Source organism: Aplidium turbinatum, chromosome 9, assembly GCF_918807975.1.
Source record: "Aplidium turbinatum chromosome 9, kaAplTurb1.1, whole genome shotgun sequence".
Classification (NCBI taxonomy): Eukaryota; Metazoa; Chordata; class Ascidiacea; order Aplousobranchia; family Polyclinidae; genus Aplidium; species Aplidium turbinatum.
Genome location: NC_137480.1, coordinates 9,633,755 through 9,652,320, shown reverse-complemented (window position 1 = coordinate 9,652,320; position 18,566 = coordinate 9,633,755). Strand labels below are relative to the sequence as shown.

Sequence of the window (18,566 nt, the reverse complement as noted above, 5' to 3'; positions counted from 1 at the left end):
AGACAGCATATAAGCAATAAGCATCCAATCAAAGGATGTGAACTCGAAAAATGAAATTAGTGGTCTATTCATCCAAATAGGCAACACAAGAGTCGAACAATAGAAATACATCTGACAAGGTCATCGTGTAACACTTCCTTCGTTTGCCACATAAATAAATGTAGCCTATCTACCATAGGCCTATCCACAGCAAGCAATGTATTGTCAACCTCAAAGTCAATAAACCCTTTTCAACCCTTTGAGGACCATTAATTTTCCCCAAAAAAATATTTATCTAGAATTTGTTTGTTTACACTTCAAATGTCATATAAACAACATCTACGCAAAAAAAAAATGAAAAAAGAATGTCTATCCTAAAATTAAGCATAGATATCCAATACTACGTTAGGGTATCAGCAAGGGCAAATTTTTATAGTTAACTGGGGGGTAATCGGCCTACTGTAATTTCATGGGACACATAATTGTCCCAGCGGTCCTCAAAGGACAAGAATAGCCTACTTCTGCCACAGCTCACAGAAAACATACTTTTCCTTTTTGGTATCGTTGCTTAGCCTTATTTAGCTTTCGCCAAGGTCACATAAAAATAAAACCTTGTTGAAAATGATAGCAATGCAAAAAAGAGGACATTTGAGCATTTTTAAGTGTCCTCGGAGGACAATTCATTTTTTATGAAAAAAGAGGACAAATCCTCCTAAAAGAGGACATATGGTAGCCCTACCGTTGAAGCAAGATTCAAGTTTAGAACTTGCACTTGCTGGGTCATATTTCAAATAGCCTGCTTTCGCTTTCTGTACTGCTATTTATGCAGTTGTGTAATCATAACGCTGGCAATGGTAGCTGCAACAGATTAAACAATAATTGCACCATCCACTGTACGTGTACTAATAGTCAGTATTATAAGAAATGATATCTTGAGAGATCAAGACGTTACAGTAGCTTATCTGTTGTTAATCTCATATTTGTATTTAAGATGAGACAATAAAGTATAAAAGTGTTATTGCAATACGCTCAGAACAAATATCGTTTGTTGTCGTATCTCGGCTTGTGCTTGTTGGTTAAACTTTTGGAGTGTTTTTTCCAGACCTAGCAAGCTGCTCTCTTTAGGATTAAAGCGATGTTTTTTCAAATATTATGCAGCCGTTTGCACCACTCGGATGGAAAAATATATAGACAATTTTGTGACGTTGTCTAGCAACAAAAATATTGGAGGTGACAAATAATAGTCTACTGTAGAAATATTGTTTTTTCAGGTTTGTTTGATGATTGAAAAGCAATTTCCACGATTAAAGCTCCTGCAATTTGATGGACCGAAAAAACTGCAGCAAACAATATTTCTTGCTTTGTAAATTTTTATGGTTAGGTTGCTATTGCATTATATTGTAGAATATTCCGCCTCGATATGAGAATCTATGGTATGTCAACTCAAAGGGATGCATTTAATTTTGTCTTAAATTTTTTGGTTTTACAGTATTTATCATCTTTTCAAACAAAAAATAGACATTTTTCGATATGCAGTTTTGTTTCCGACAATTTCTGTTGAGAATTTTCAAATGTTTTTGTGCAGCTCACTGATGTCGAAAATTTCGAACGATAAGGCAAAAGTTCTATTGCTTTTGGATTCATCTCATCGAAACATAAGCCAGCCAACTAATCAATGGTATTTTACATCAATTTAATGTTTGTGGACGTTGAATTGATATAAAAAGAACTGGTGTGTTGGCTTAAAAATGACAAACAAATAAACATTTTAAAATATTTTTATGATGTTTGAAGTGCGGTAATGACAGGAACGTGCTGGAGTACACCAGCACTGGCTAATTTTGTCGGACAAAGCAACGTTAATAATTTTGTCAAGTCATTGTCCAGCCCTGATAAACAAAGTAACCTAAACTTAACCAGTTGTATGTCAACTGCTTAAATTGCTTAAAATTGACCTTTTGATAACAAATGTTCTTCTCCGGTCGTTTAAAATCATGCTTCCGTTTCTGTTTGTTTTGACAAAAAATGCTTAGAAATATGATTATAAGTGCGCCTTTATTAGTTTATTAGATCAGCTCAAATATCAAGCAGGTGTACATGAATATGGATTGACTCGATCACTTCAATATAAAAACTACATCAATAATAGTCACAATTGCAACCAACACTCTGGCTGTAAAACTTATCAAGTCGATAAATGCAGTTTTTACCGCTAGTTGTTTCATAAAAATTGAGGATGACTTTTAATCTCACTTTCTTGATGTACATTTGCTACATATAAAGCAACTTATTTAAAATCTACTCAGCACCATACAATCCTCAAAGATTTTCCAAAAAGATCTGCAAACAAGCCTTTAAACTTGCTGTTGTGTTGGTGTATTTTAATGCATAGACAAACTAGGCTACTGATGCTACCTGCACTTCAAACAAGCTGCAAATTGAAATCAAATTTGACTACAAAACATAACTCGAGTGAAGGCTATTTACTAACCAGATTTGATGCGTTCTGTCAAATTACATGATTCCACTTAAAACACTTTACATTGAGCTACCATTTTCATTTGATCAACATCTTTTTCGCCTAAGGCCATGTTTAGTACTATTATTATAAAATAATATCGGGTTAGTCTTCCGTACAAGCCTCGTGTGCCCTGTTCTTTTGTCCATTAGCATTTACTTGTGGACTATAAATGAACGGAAATGATTTAGCCTTTCTTGGCCAACAGAAGTCGACCTGCTCCAAATGTTTATTTACTAAATGCAAATGTAGGACATCATTAATCGTATTGCATGGTACAACTGCGTTGGGTAAAACATGGAGTATCAATAGCTCGACAATAATTAATAGATAATTTGTGTATGATTTGAAAACACAAGTGGATTAAAAAAGTGATTATATCAGTATGAGAGTGCAGAATAATCTTAGAATCGATAATCACAAATCAATGCACACTTTTCAATGTGAAATAGCTTTTGCCATAACAAATATTCAGTAGACTAGAACAATTCTAAATTTATGAGTTAGAGAAGACGCAAACCTGAGAAAGAATTGCCCAATGGTAGAATGAGATGAAACTTTTTGTATCCTATGTTAGTAGCTTGCTTCCAAAGATTTCTTATAAATACACAACAATGTGTTTATTTGCAATAACTTTGTTCAAAAATAAACTTAAAAGAAGCAATTTACGTAACAGCAGAAATATTTTGTAAGAGTTGCAATCGAGAAGTGAACTACAGTATTACAAAAACAAGTTACTAATTCCTTTGATGTGACCAAAAAGCCCCAAACGTAATTTATACATTAGCTTGATACTTAAACCGGACGTTAAATTAAACAAAGCGCAATGTTATTTTATTCAACTCACGATAGTCTGTAGATTTCGTCTTATTTGGGAGATACGTTGGCTTTCCAGCCTAACTATTTGAGAGTTGCATCATCCTTTTGCTGATAATATGACGCTGAAAAATAAACAATAGCATCAACCATGGCTACTTAAAGATACGGCCTGATTTGTTACTTTTTGCAGAAACTTTCAGATTTTGCTAACTTTGGGCAAATGTTTAAATAATTTTTTCTAAAAATTAACGTTTTTCTAAAAATTATATTTGTACGCTTTCTTTACTGTTTTCCTCAGATGACACAATAAGTTTTAACATCCTAACATGTTGAAAAACAAAGAAAATTTGATTTCGAAGATTTTAGTCAGACTGGTAATTTTTCAATAACAGTCTGATTAGTGTTTTTCAATTTACTTCTTCTCATTTGCTATTGCTTCCACAAGGCAACAAAAGCGCTTGCCTTATATCATAAGGAAACAACAAAAAGTAAAAAATCTCAGAAAATGTCAGTCAAACACTAGCAGTAGCTGTAATCAAAATCTGCAAAATGTGACAAATCAGGGCGCATCTCCAGGTGGCCGTGCATCAACGAATGTAGATCTACTATTTTTTGTCCACATAATAGAGCATAAAATTAGAGTGTGTTTTAACTGCTCTGTGCAGTGTTACATCTTGACAAACATCGAGAACTTAAAGTGTTAGTCTATTAACAGCTTCTTTCTTGCATGCTAAAATGTCCAGTTGCGACCCTCTACTGCAGTGGTTCTCAACCTGGGGTCTGCGGACCCCTTGGAGGTCTGTGAGAAAGCAATTGGGGGTCCCTGATTACCTTGATGAAATTTGGGGGGAAAAACGAAAAGCGATCTTTTTACTTTCATTTCTCTCATTAAATTTCCTTACGTTGAAAAAGTTTCGGCATGGCACTTTGGGTCACCTTGATATTCAAATACTGCTGTCATTTCTTGAACTATTTATTCATTTTCTTATTTGAGCAACTGTCCTGATATTTGCCGCAGGAGTCATAGCGGTACGGTAATGCAATATGACACAGTACGGTAGTTGAGTAGCATAATTATTACAATAGTCAATAGCAGGGGTGGGCGAACTACGGCCCGCGGGCCGCATGCGGCCCGCGAGACCATTTTATGCGGCCCGCCGGCACTTGCAGAAACTACTACTAATCACTTATTGTTTTAATTAAACAGGTTACATGACAAAATATTATTCCCTTTACGAGTGTGTTTTTCTCTTCACTTTCAGTGCGTAAACGCATTCACGCCAGTCGCGCATGTATTGCAAAATGCTCTCACGCATTGTTTGATTCAATTGTTTGATCATAAAATACAAATACGGTAGCGGCTACCGTAGGCCTACCAGTATAGCACTTTCCTCCAAATAGCTTTTCATTGTTATTTGAGACGCACAGTTTAATGTTTTCTACTTCGACAGGATTTTTGTTAAAAAATAAAAGATTTATATTTTTACTCTGTTAAAATAATGAGTGCTGAGAAGCGAAAGATTGAAAACGAAAGTCGTGTTTTCAATAAGGAATGGACTGTTAAATTCTATTTTATCGAAATTGGTTTGCTTGTTGTGCCGTGAGTCCGTGGCTGTTTTCAAGGAGTACAATTAAAAAAGACACAACCAAACCAGAAGATTGTGAAAAACTGTGAACAGTTGCACAAGTCTCATTAACTTTTGTGATGATGATTGCAAAGCTTTAAACGTAACTGAGTTGTGAAATAAAAAAATTGTGTTTAATATGAATATGTGTTTATTTACACACCGGGTAAATTTTCCTACTTTGTAATGAGAGTGTGCGGCCCCCCGGCTGCAACATTTTTTCAAATGTGGCCCTAAGTACAAAAAGTTTGCCCACCCCTGGTCAATAGTATGTTAATTGAGTTTCAGGCAAAATTTTGGTAGGGGTCTGCAGAATTAATAATTTGTCTAAAGGAGTCTGTGACTGCAAAAAGTTTGGGAACCACTACTCTACTGGTTTACATTTGATTCCAATCCAAAATGATACGAAATGCTTTACCGGGTTAAATCGTGACATAACGTACACGTATTTACGTAACATGGTTTAGTGTGAGACACAGCAGCGTCATTAAAAGCTACCAGTTACAATTTGCACAGATCTTTATTAGGTCTATGCTTGGTATAAGCCTACCGTGAAGAAAGAAGCTTTGTTAGTATTGGGAGTTTCATGACTAAGAATTTTCTGTGTAAAAACATTTTAATGCACTACCCGGTGGTTTCAATACAGTTTACCAATGCGGAAATATATTTAAAAGTTAAAAAAGGGTTGATTTGCTGTCTAGGCAGTGCAATGAGAACCTTATCTTCTCATCCCCGACACTTGGAATCAAGTACGGAACCACCTTTACCTACGTAGTTTACTCGCTCCATCTAGCGAACATAAACATATTCTTTGCTGAACAGTTTATTACTTGTGCAAACTGTTTTTAAGATTACAGGACATTAAATGTGATTATGGCAAAAATAATTTAGTTGCATTGATTTCAAATGTACAAAATATTTGCAAATAAGGAGTTACTCTCGTCTTCTCGTCTACTTCAAAGTGCTGAGTTGTTAAACGTTGCCAAGTGGATTTTTGCTTAAACGTTGGAAATGCATAAATTTCCATTCTAAAGTATGGAAAGCAAGTACATGACTGAATATCAAAACTTCTTTTTGATGGTGCGTTGAAAATAATCCAGCAAAATAAAAAACTTTTACGAGTCCATTTGAAATGACTTGATGCAAAACAAAAATGATATATTGTTCTCCAGAAATACACTCAAACAAATTAAAAACACATGCAAAAAATATATTCGCCTGACCCCTTGTTGTCATCAACAACATCCTTCAAAGAGGCTAAAAGAATATTACAACAGACAAACAGTTTAAATTTCATTACCATTAATAGCAAGTTTAACTAAGTTTTCAGTACGATCGTTCGACATTTACAAGATTGACACTTATAGCATGCACACGGTTGTGTCTTTTGCACAGTATTACTTTTTTGAATACATGCTTGTGAGTGTGATGAAAGCTGGATTCTTGATTTGCTCCGTTCATGTAATCTAAATTTTCACCAACCGAGCAATAGCCTAGATAGGCTATACGAGAAAATTGATTTTGTACAAAAGATTACGGAAAAACGTGATGGTGCAAGTAAGGCAAAAATATACTTTTATTCCCCGACCTCGGCATTTTGTTTTATGCATTTAGTAAAATATTTCAGGATTACTTCAAAGTTTTCCGCATAAAAGAGCTTCCAATACAATTCAACGACTCGTGTGAACATGGTTGAGCAAATATAGGCATGAGCAAATCAATTTGAAATTTAACGACGTTATTCAAAATAAAATTTATTCATTTTTTTTCAATTAATCAATCTTTCGCACAAGCAGATACTGTAAAACTTTTGGCGACGATTTAAAATGAGTATTTGATGGTTTGAGCAACTAACTTTTTTGGTTGAAGCCCAAAATTCACTTGTGTCAGCAAAAATTCACAAAGGCAACATTTCTTGCACAAAATTCTAATGTTGTGAGAATTTAGCCAACTTGCCAAAAGTAATTTAACGTTTTTCTTATATTTAGCCTTGTTTGAATCAAGTGAGGTATAACGTAACTTAGAGTAATTTAGTAGTTTTTTTGACTAAAATGTGCCAAAAATAGCGCAGTAGGCACGATATGTTTGACGTATTCGGCTCTAAGTCTGGCTATAACAAAATAAAAACAAAATTTCCTTTAAACTCTATTTCAAAATTATTACGTTTTAAAACATTAAAGATTTTAGCTTAGAACTTTTCAAGTAAAATCAGGAGTGAAATTTTGGTTTGGCCTACAAGTTAGTTCCAGAGTACTAATAGACTACAACACAAGTGCAGGAGTGCAATCACAAGTTATAAATTAATTTATTTTTATTAGTTCTAAACTACGGGTTTCACTTTCAAATCTTAGAATAGGTTAAGTTAAGTCAGTGGCGTAGCTAGGGAATGCTAGGGAATGTGCCGCCCGGGGCGGATTCAGATTTTTCCGCCCCTTCAAGAAAAGGCATGTGAAAATGAAATGCGTTTTTTTATCAGATTATATTCAAAATCAAAAATCGTAGTCTGAAAGTGCCGCCCCCAGACGTGCCGCCCGGGGCGGTTCGCCCCCCCCCCCCCTCTTCCTAGCTACGCTACTGAGTTAAGTTGAATCTTTGCAGAAGCAGTGTGTTTCTTTATAAATTACCATGTCAGAGCAGTATGGCAGCTAGGTCACAGTACCAGCCTATCAGTTTGGTATTGCATTTTCACACTTAAAGCTTGTTGTCTTTTGGTGAGTTTTTTAAATAGATTTCCGCATTGGTAAACTGTATTGAAATCACCGGGTAGTGCATTAAAATGTTTTTACGCAGAAATTTCTTAGTCATGAAACTCCAAATAACTTACTAACAAAGTTTGTTTCTTCACGGTAGGCTTATACTAAGTATAGACCTAAAGATCTGTGCAAGTTGTAACTGGTAGCTTTTAATGACGCTGCTGTGTCTTACACTAAGCCATGTTACGTAAATACGTGTACGTTATGTCACGATTTAACCCGGTAAAGCATTTCTTATCATTTTGGATTGAAATCAAATGCAAGCCAGTAGAAGAGGTTCGCAACTGGACATTTTAGCATGCAAGAAAGAAGCTGTTAATAGACTAACATTAAAAGTTTGAGCTAGACGAAAGAAAAATTGACACTTTTTCATTTGCATTCAGAAGTCAGTTCTGAATTCGCGAAAAACGTCTCGCGAATGATACGTCATCAATCAAAACTTTAAAATCGCTTTTGCGACAGCAAAAAAACTTATAACTCAGTAGTTGGATGGCTTTTGACCAAAGGCGACCGGCGCTGTGTTCTCTTAATTGCGTGATGGTGAGCTCATGCTGTCTGCCGACAAGCAAACCGCTTTTCAAGCACTTTAAAACAGAAACAGTGGAAATACTCATGACAGAAATGTAGCCTACCATTATGTCTAATTTTGCAAAATTGAGTAGCAGCGAAATTGTTTCTAGACGAGAAGACGAACTGTTTTATGAATTGTTTACGTATTCACAGTTTGCAAAATAAGTCACGAAGTTTGCCATCTCGGGATCCATGATAAGACTGTAGAGATTATGAAAAAGAAAACTATCAAAATTTAAAACTACTGCAGTATTTAAAAAAAAAAACGTTTGAAGCATTCTATGGTCCGATTTGTGGCTTAATAAAGGATTAGTTTGCTTGCAATGCACAGATAAATGTGTCATCGCAATTTGATCTTTTCACTTCTTCAGTGAGATCTACAAATCAAGAAATTGATGCTATTAAAAGATAATCGTTCATCTCTTCCGTAGAGTACTTTAAAAAGCAGGTAACCTACTACAAATATACCTCTATTTCCTCCAATCAGCAAGTTTCAGTTGAAACAACGTAACTTTGGCACGCAACATTACTTCAAATGCGAAAGTTAGCGCTGTCAAACTCATTGACCGAGTAGGCGCTTGCGCAGAATATGCGTGCGATGCTGTTGTGATTAAAGCTTTACTAAATACTGTTTTCTGTTTTAGCCTAAGGACAGGTAACAGTTAAAGCAAGTATTTTTCATGACAGGAATATCTCTTCAAAAATGAATCATGAAAATATTGCCAAGAAAGTTATGATTGAGCAAAAAGCACGTTGGACAGGAAACAAGAACAGCGGAAACAAATGTTTATTTACAAGTTATGTGAGAGGTCTCGTTTTCACATTTGCTAATAAAGCAGATCTTGTGGTGGCTACTTGGTGCAAAAATGGATGTGTTTCTTAAAAGCCGATGAGAATCTAAATACTGATACTTAATGAATTGATCTCAAATTCAGTAAACGAATTTTATTGGAATGACGGCAAATAATGTTCAAATGTAGCCAATACACAAAAGTTGGTGCAAGTGTCGTGACTCGTAAATAGTTGAAAGTTCTTGCTGGGCAATTAGTGATATCAACAATGCAAGTTTGAAACAATGCGTTTGAGCAGATATGACATTGAACTCATTGTTTAGGCAAATTGACCCAACTTTTAAATAAAGAAAATAGACTCACGCGATGTTTCATATACATGACCTTTCTGTTCTGCCGAACCGTAAAGTGTCGTAGTATCGTCTCGAATGACTAAATTTCACCGTTCACATAATATTCGTCCTATGGCTGCATAAGGTATGTTTCTCGTCAAAAGTGTAAATTCTGAATGGCCATATCTTTACTTGAGCAACTTATAGGATTGTGATTTGTTTAGGAACTTACAAAGAAGCTGTTTTGTCAGTTAATGTTGATTAAATGAAAACTAACGTTTGTTTACCAGGATAGATGAAAAATCTGCTTGAAAGCATGCATGATATCAGCATCTCACAGGCCCTGATTAGCATTTTTGGCGACAGCAACAGCACGAAATGACCAGTTTTCTCAATTATTACGGCTTAGACAAAGCTTAGTTGCTTAGCCTTTTCATAGACTGCAGTCATTAGCCTCTATTTTCTGCACCCAACAGAAGCAGCAGATAACAATTGGGTTTAAGACAGGGTAACTATTTGTGGACCAATGATAGCTATTATTGTCTTATTTAAAAACATCAAAAAAGTTGATAGTGTAGAGAAAACTCAGCTTGAGGACTTGGAGCATTAGAGTTGCAGTTTACTGAAGACTGCAAAGCAGCAATCGCCTTTAATAAATGTAGAGTCTGCTTTTTGTCAACATTCAACAGTCTATAGTTGGAGCTACTCTGATCAGTTGTTTATCAATAAAGCACAAAGTGAGCATGCTTGAGCTGGAACTGAGCGTGGCGTGTTGTTTAGTTAGTTGTAATAATTTCAACCACAATGTATGAAGAAAAATTATGCTAACAACATTGTATTTTAACAAAAAAATACATTTCAGACATTATCAAATCAGGCAACAAAAAAAATTGCAGAATGTCACATGCAATGAAGTTATTATTTTCTGTCCTATTTTTATGGTCTGCATCAAATCTAAGTTTGATTGCAGCGCAAAGAAGGCCAAGGCCATGTGGTTCAGGTAAGCTGATCTAAAGATACAGACTTTTAGAACGGGAAGGATTTTATTAAAAAGCAAGCGACTGGAGTTATCGGTTGAGCGCAAATAATTGCGGCAAGTTTGCAGCTTCTCAACACAAAAGATTCTGTTCTACTGTATTTGACTTAGATATCATCACTTTTTTTAAAGTACGTTCTCTTTTGTGATGTATTAGGCTAGATCAAGCGCTAAAATACAACAACTTATTGTAGTTGGTAATATTTTAAGCCTTGTGTAAATGTTCTCCTCACCAAAATATAACTTGGGTCATATTTGTTTGGCGGTGATGAATTTGGTTTTGAATTTTCGCTTAGACTTCTGCGGGTTCTTTTATCAGATTGTTGATAGTTTTGACGTCTGGTGACATTGAGCAGTTAAAATGCTATTGGTGATTTTAGATTCTGCGAGTGATAGGTAGCGAAGTGTGGCATGAGCTGCCTGTGTGGGGTATTTGAGTTTTGATAACCTTTCATATTTTGGCAAAACTTAAGTGCATGACATAGCGTGAGAATAGGTTGTCACAGTTCTTGACACCGCTTTGGTGCATTGTCTTGTTGTAGTCATTCAATATAACATAACGTTCTTGTAACGGTTTATAGATTGACCTAAGTCAACTAATTAGGCAAAGTAGGTTTGCAGCAAAGTGAGTTAATCCCGTGAACGGGAATTAAAACTGAAATACAGTTTTAAAAATTGCTTTTGCGATTCTATAGCGATGTGCAGTAATATCAATATCGATCAATGTCCTATCATTCCAACTCTACCTCATTTTAATTAACCAACAAAAACAACATTTCTTTTCGGTTATATTCATCATTTCTTTATCAGCTAAATAAATTCAGTGCAATCATTTACGACACAAGAAATTTAATCGGATAAAATGCTAAAGAGGTTTTATTGCTTAAACGCAGCGGAAGATCATTGGGGATGAGGTGAAAAAATGTCACCTCCAAAATTGTTTTATTTCTCTTCAGAAAAGAATTCTTTTTATATTTAGGGAACCTTTCGGCGCTCCAAATCGAAAACACCACTTTCGATTTTGAAACCAATATTCTTGAAACGAACTCAGCACAACTCTCGTTGATTGCCTCCTGGAGTGTGAATAACCCTCAAGGTATACCTGTACTGACATGATACATTTGTACCAACTTTTAATGCAGTGAGCAGAAAGTTGTTCTCATATTGCTCCTTATTGCTGCTTCAATTTCTTCGACATTTCATTTGGTGCGATAAGAAATCTATGACAAACACTTTTTACTGAAATCAAAAGCTTTTAATTTTTTCATTATGGTTTTCTTAGATTTAAAACAAAAATGCAATTGTGATTTACAGTTTTATTGTGTTGCTATTGTTTTCAAGATCGTGTGTAATAACCTTTTTAGTCCATCACAGATCAAATAGCGTACTGTTCGATTTGATGCCTTCTATCAAGAAATACTATTTAATTATTCACGCATCTATTGTAAATTATTGCAGGAATATTGTTTGATGGATTTCTTGTTAATTTATTCAAAACGAACGGTCCCGATACTCCCATTCCTCCTATAAATGTTTGCGCTGCCAGGTGAGAGGAGTCAGGAAATTTCGTGTGATCATTGTCATTTTACGTAGCCTACGGTTGTAAATTATATGATCAACTGTTCCGCTCAGAAGTAACTTCAAACTCTAAGGCTACTGAATAAACCCTTTTATAACATTTTTTTCTGTAAAATGTTTGGATTTGTTTCTTGTATGAACCTACTTTAAAATCTATTGTAACAGTAAACGTGATTACATTTTATTTACTGCACACTAGCTATGTTTGCAAGATTTTTTGAGGTAGACTACAGTAAATTTTCCTGTAAAAAAGTGTTTAGCATGTTCATGATACATATCCTTCACATTTTTTACAAGAACAATTCTTTAGGCTTACCAACGTTAATACGCTATAACATGGAATTGAAACATGGATAAGCACCGGAATTATACAGTGCATTACTAACACTATTTCCAGATTTGTTTGGTGCTTATACTGCTTTTTATTTCAGTGCAGGATCACTGTGGTTTAATCAAACGTCTTGCCCCAACGACGCCCCTGCGCCTTCTTGTCCAGTGGGAATAGAACCAGTTGAATCCAGTTGCTTGTGTCCTGCTGCAGCTTGCGATATTCTTGGTACTGTCACTTGTCTGGGAACTCCATTCTACGTAACTGAAAATGGAGGAAATTGGGTTGCAGTAGATAACGTAAGTGGGTTACAAATAGAGTATTTTTTATGAAAAAAAATAGACCATCTTTGACAAAATGAAGCCACTTCAGGAACCAATAGGCTAAACGAATGTCACTATATGAAGCATTTATCGAGTATTTTTTATAATGACCATGACAGACACCTCTTCTGCACTGCTCTACTTCTTTTTTGTTTTAAAAATCATTTAAGTGGTTTAAAACCAAATCATGTGATGTTGTTTATTTGCAAAAAGAGTGTTCTCTGGGGTTTGCAAGAAAGGTTCATTATGAAGGACAAGTGGTAACTTTTGTAGCTGGAAACAGAGTGACAAACATTAGAAGGGATGCATTTTATGATTAAGCTAGGTTCTACAGTAGGCTACATCGTTTCAAGGATTAATGTTAAACTGAGAAGAAAAAAATACGAGAGTGTAAGTGTAACAATGTTCCTGTATTAAAGGTATTTCTGTCCCTTTTTTTTCAACTACTATGAGCCTAAAGCCATTCTTGAATTAGTAACAAATTTCGATTTGTTGTTTTTCACAATAGTGCTTAACTCGGCTGATAGTTCCTGTAAAAGCAATGTAAAAACATTTTCTTCATACATAGCCTAAACTGTAGACTCTTTCGAATCATGCATATAGCCTACTTGCAAAAGTAAGAACAAGAAATCCAAGTTCATTGCGGTGCAATAACAGCTTTAAACTCGTGGCAGTCGCATTGCAATTTAAAAGCAGAAGGAACCGAAATGGCCACCGGTTTAGCCTACTACACTTTCTTTTTTAAACTTCGTCTTCAGGAAGTCGAAAATACCTGACAATACTTATTTTCATTGAAATGTTCTTACGGTTACACTTGTCAAATTGGGGAAGAAATTGCTTGTTGTGCGTAAGCTACAGGTATTTTTAAGAAAAAAATTAGCCAAATCTTCTGAAAGATTGGGTTAAACTAAGATGTCATCAGGCCTGTATAAAATGTCATCGTATACAGGCTTATGTCGGGTGGCTGAAGATTTGAATTCAGTAAACGGGAAGACAAGGAATCCAATCTTTGTATCAACCTTCAGACCACCGAGGTGGCGACCACTCTACACAAGTTGTGCTGTTATGAGCTTAGCGTTGATTTCAACTACCACTGCAAGATAAACCTGCCAGATATGATTTGGTTCGGCCGTAGCGGCTGTGTAATGATCATAAAAGCGTCCGACTATATTTTCAATCGGCTATCTGACATTCGCCAGGCGATAAGTTTCGGGTCTATCTAGAATTTAGATAATTTAATTTTCAAAATGAATAGGCAGATCTCACCTTTGCGGTATTTTGTTTTTCAAGAAAGTGGATAATAATTGCCATGTGTCATGTACGTAAACGGCAGTTTTATGACAATAGTGATCGGCAATGTTCTTTTTTATATCAAAAGCTGATTTAGTCTCAAATTTGCTCTTTTTATTTACTATTCAAGGCTTTATCAGCGCATCAATCGGGCACAACCGACTTTATTATTTCTTTAATCCAAGAGTTCCATGAGACTCGAGAAAACATCAAACTTACGTTTATTGACTCAAAGAAGATCTCTCTATAACGCTGGCGTAGCTCTACTATACCATCATGCAGATTTTCTGGCATCCAGTTTTCCACCCACGAATTATAGCCATGTTATGTAGTTATAGCCTTGAGAAATGCGTTGTGTCGGCAAATATTCTACTGAACAAGCAAGCTGCAACTAAGATAAATCAGTTATTTGGAATTGCATTGTAAACTGCAACAATTCAAGCGTCACAAAATATTTTAGCACACCTCAAACATGTATGTTGTGCTGTTATATTAACCAGACATTTCGCTTGTATTAGTTTTAATCAACTGACAAGTAAGATATTTAAATACAGAACATAAATACATACGTAAACATAAAAGAATATCAAAGGTAGGCTACTCTGTACTCAACATTGGAACCTAAGACCTAACACCTGCTAACAAATTCAAGATTACAACAAGTCGAAAACTCAAAACACCGCGTGTACCAATAAAGTAAAACTGTCTGAGACAAAATAATCATGACGTCACAAACGCAATTTCATTACGTATGTATTGACAAAACGTTTGGACAGAAACTGTTCTTATTTCAGTGCAGTATATACTTTAACTGAAATTCTTAAAAGATCGCTCGGCTACATTAAGTTGTTGCACAGTGGCACGTTGCGATCACAGTCATGTCTACCGGTGTGGATAACAAACTAAAAAATTATTCGTCATAGCACATGACTAGGGAACCGTGTTTCAAAAGCTAGTGCAATTCGATATTGCCACAACGAACTCGCAGCATCAGGCTAAAACAGATCGTTAGAATCTACTGTGAAGTAACCAACGATCATGCTGCTAAATGCGAAACTCAATCAATTAAAAATTATTATTTAGTAATTTTGTTTTACAGACTGTGAGAAGTTATACAATAGAGGCAGAATTCCATACGTCATATCAAATTTCCATTCACCCATACTTCAAGTAAGTGAGACCCTAGAGATGTTGCAGCATTTAGAGAAGAGTTAACAATCGCGACTCTTGATCTTCGTAGTATGTGCCACAGCAAACAGCGCAATATGCTACACATCAAGCATGTTTGGATTAATTAATTGCGTGTGTCACACACACACAAGGGCCATGTGAGCACCATTTCGCCCTCTCCTTTCTGAAATCCACTAGTGTGTCCCTTTGTTTAGTGATTGCTCTTAAAAGTAGAACCAGAACGCGTTTAGCGCGACAAACTCTTTCAATGTGGGGACAAATTTACATTTATCATTTCAGCATAGAGTAAACAACTTTTGAAATTAACTATGCGCAGACAAGAACTTTCTTTGCTCTAAAATCTGAACTCATTGAAAGACAGCACAGGTAGCTCCAAAAATGTATATCTAAAATTATGAAATATATTTAATTTTAGTCGACTGAAAGACTTATATTTGTCTTTAGACAATATATCGATTTGAGTGACGACCCGAAATCAGGCACAGCAGCTGACTGCCATTCTCTGGTGGCTGAAAGTGAAGGAATCACATTGGCAGAGTCAATCCAGCTTTGTTGCGGTGAGTTGTGCGCATTACGCAATGTGGATTGCCTATAACTTGTGACCTGTAGCCTATGTAGATAGGAGCATTCTCTTTGACAATCAGCACAATGCTGAGTACTCTGACGCGGTGTAGCCTCCATTTCAATAAGACTACCTAATGAACTATATAATTTTGGCAGCGGCTTGTGGCAAGAATTGAGAGCGATAGACACATGTTTCGCCCGTGAGGCTTGGCTTATCAGTATCGCACCATTAAGCACTCAGCCTTGGGCTGACTACCAAGAAGAGTGCTCCTTTCTACATATACCTTTGGCACTTGCTGGTTTGATTGTTTTCTTTCCACAACAGTAACTATTTAATTGACTGATCGAGACTTTGTGGCTTGAATTAGTGATGCAATACTAATGAACCTAGCCTGTGGGCATTGATAGGTATCGACTTTGAGCTCTAAGCTTTGCGTAAAAAAGAGAAGCCAACCTCATGTGTACACATATCGAAACACATATCGCTGTCAATTGTTGTTGCAATCGACAGCCGAAAAACATCCTGTGACCTGCAGGATACACTACTATTTTTTAATTGCAATGTTACGTTCTAGAAAACAACGTCCCACATTTCATTCCGCTTGCATTAAAAATTTCAAGTGCAAAGTACAACTTTACCAGCGGCAAAACACAACTCACATTGACTTGGAGACCTCCAGTATTTCAAGACGAAAGCCTATTTTTTAGTCTGCAAGTTATTTCTACCACTGCTTTTTCATCAGAGCAAATGCCAGTAAAACAGGCAAGAAAATATTGATTTACTAATAATTTTCTCAGATATTTTCAGTTAATCTATGAATGGTGTATTAGTTTGCAAAATAGCACCAAGGTTTGAAAGTAATTGTTTTATTTTACACGAAATGATTTAAAAGCCTTCTGCAAATTGTGCTTCACAAAAACCTGTTTTTTACTTGCAATTTTTGTAAAGGCAAAAATCATGTTTGCAAACGTAGAGTTGCAATCATGTACAATGCACGTTTAGCTAGATTATTCTATTTTATTCACTTTCTTATATTTGGCTTGCCTTGTAGACAGTTAAAGGAGTCGAGAAAATATTTAAAAACCTAAGGTCATTTTCTCGCATTAACGTTTTCGTAAAAATGAATGACATAAAAGACATTGTACAAAAATGTCATTTTTAGGAAGTGGAAAAGGTCGTTTCGACAGACGGCAAACTAACCTTGGATGCGGATTGCTACAATTCTACTTACGCATTTCAAGCTGGTCTAACCAATTTATTTGCGCCAAACATATACGATGTATACGTGCAAGCCAGATACTCTGCCACCATCAATGGTCGTTATTGTTCTCGCTTTGATCAATGCACTAATCGTATGGTGGTAGATTTTTCAAGTATGTTATCACTGTTATTTTATTTCTATCAAACACCCAAAAAAAGTTTAGAAGGATTAAAAACAATTTCGATTTCGTGTTAAGTAATATACTTTTGATCGAAAAAACGTAATTCTAATGGAGCGTAAAGTACGACAGCTGGCTCCACTGATACCAAGTGCTCGTAGCATTTCTAGCAAATTTAATTTATTGAACACTGATCCAATTTAATGCAATTCGTTCAAACGTATCGCGAAAACCTTCAATATGGTGTAAGATTCATGAAATGACTTTGTCAATTCCATCGTTTTGACAACATTATTCTTTAGCCTAATCACGTTCTTCTGTACAAAGTAGCCGTATGTATCAATTTCACCTGTTTATTTTGTAGGTATGAACTTATGTGACGAACAATTCAACATTTGTGAAGACGGTTCTATATGTAAAAGAAATGCAACCAATGAAGGTGTATTCACATATTCTTGTCAACATAGTTCTGGACACAGGATTTATGTCTCTGCCAAGATGCTGCTTTTGACACTTCACTTTTGCATAATTTTACTGGTTTCGTTCTGGATTTAAGCCCTTTTTTTTAGTTTTCCCACTGCCTAGTATCGAAAATAGGCTACGATGAGTTTCGTGGACATTATAACGTGATACTTGAGCAATTTAACTAATAATAGTTTTTAAGTTTACTTGTTTTTAAAAATAGACAATCTCAAGTGTGCTTGTAGTCGAACGTTTCAACTTTGTATCGATCAAGGATTTTCAAGCGTGTTGAAACATAAACAAGTGTCGGTGGATGTTTTTTAACCTTGATATTGTATAATTTATGCGGAAACAAGTTTGTTGTCTATAGAGCTAGAAGAGGCGGTTCCCTACCTGGAAAATGTCAATTAACGCGCTATCGATTTGGTGCATTACCGTATGTCAGATGTTGTTAGAAATGTTTAATTTTTAAAAAGAGGTACAGTGGATATAAGGATAGAACTGAATCGAATACCTAATCATACCGTATTCGAAAATTGATTTAAAAGTATGTGATCCCATCGGTCGGGTGGCAGCATGTTTATTATGTCATCATCATGCTTGCTGAATCTCGCAGATCAGATGCATAGTTATGAACATCGCAGAGTCGGCTGTATAGGCTAACCAAGCTGTGAGACCTCTGGCTCGACCCTCGAAAGGGCACCGGTTCGACACCCCTCAAGAGCATTCGGTAGCAGCTTTAACAGGACCCTAAAAACAGGCATGCTTGAAAATGGATATGAAGATGGGTTTCTTTGCATTATCATCCACTCAATTCATATCTTCAACCACCGATGCAAGGCTGGATACGACAAAAAACATAGCAAGGTCAAATCAAACCAAACGTTTCTTGGAACAAGCGCGTGAATCCATGTAGCCACCATGAACTCAAAACTTCGCTTCTTTCGACAAACTGGCACTCACTCTCAACATGAGGAATAATTCATAGCTTGTAGGCATGATCAGAAGTATCGTTTCATGTTATGTG

General features: G+C 35.8%; 1 protein-coding gene across 1 annotated transcript; it reads left to right on the top strand.

Moving 5' to 3' along the window:
• Positions 1-10,284: 10,284 nt before the first annotated feature.
• LOC145776659 (uncharacterized) lies at positions 10,285-16,475 on the top strand. The gene is made up of 7 exons (XM_082587889.1): positions 10,285-10,387; positions 11,403-11,519; positions 11,882-11,969; positions 12,433-12,628; positions 15,042-15,112; positions 15,578-15,690; positions 16,273-16,475. Exons 1-7 carry the CDS (start codon positions 10,285-10,287, stop codon positions 16,473-16,475), a joined length of 891 nt encoding a protein of 296 aa, XP_082444015.1.
• The last annotated feature ends 2,091 nt before the right edge of the window (positions 16,476-18,566 follow it).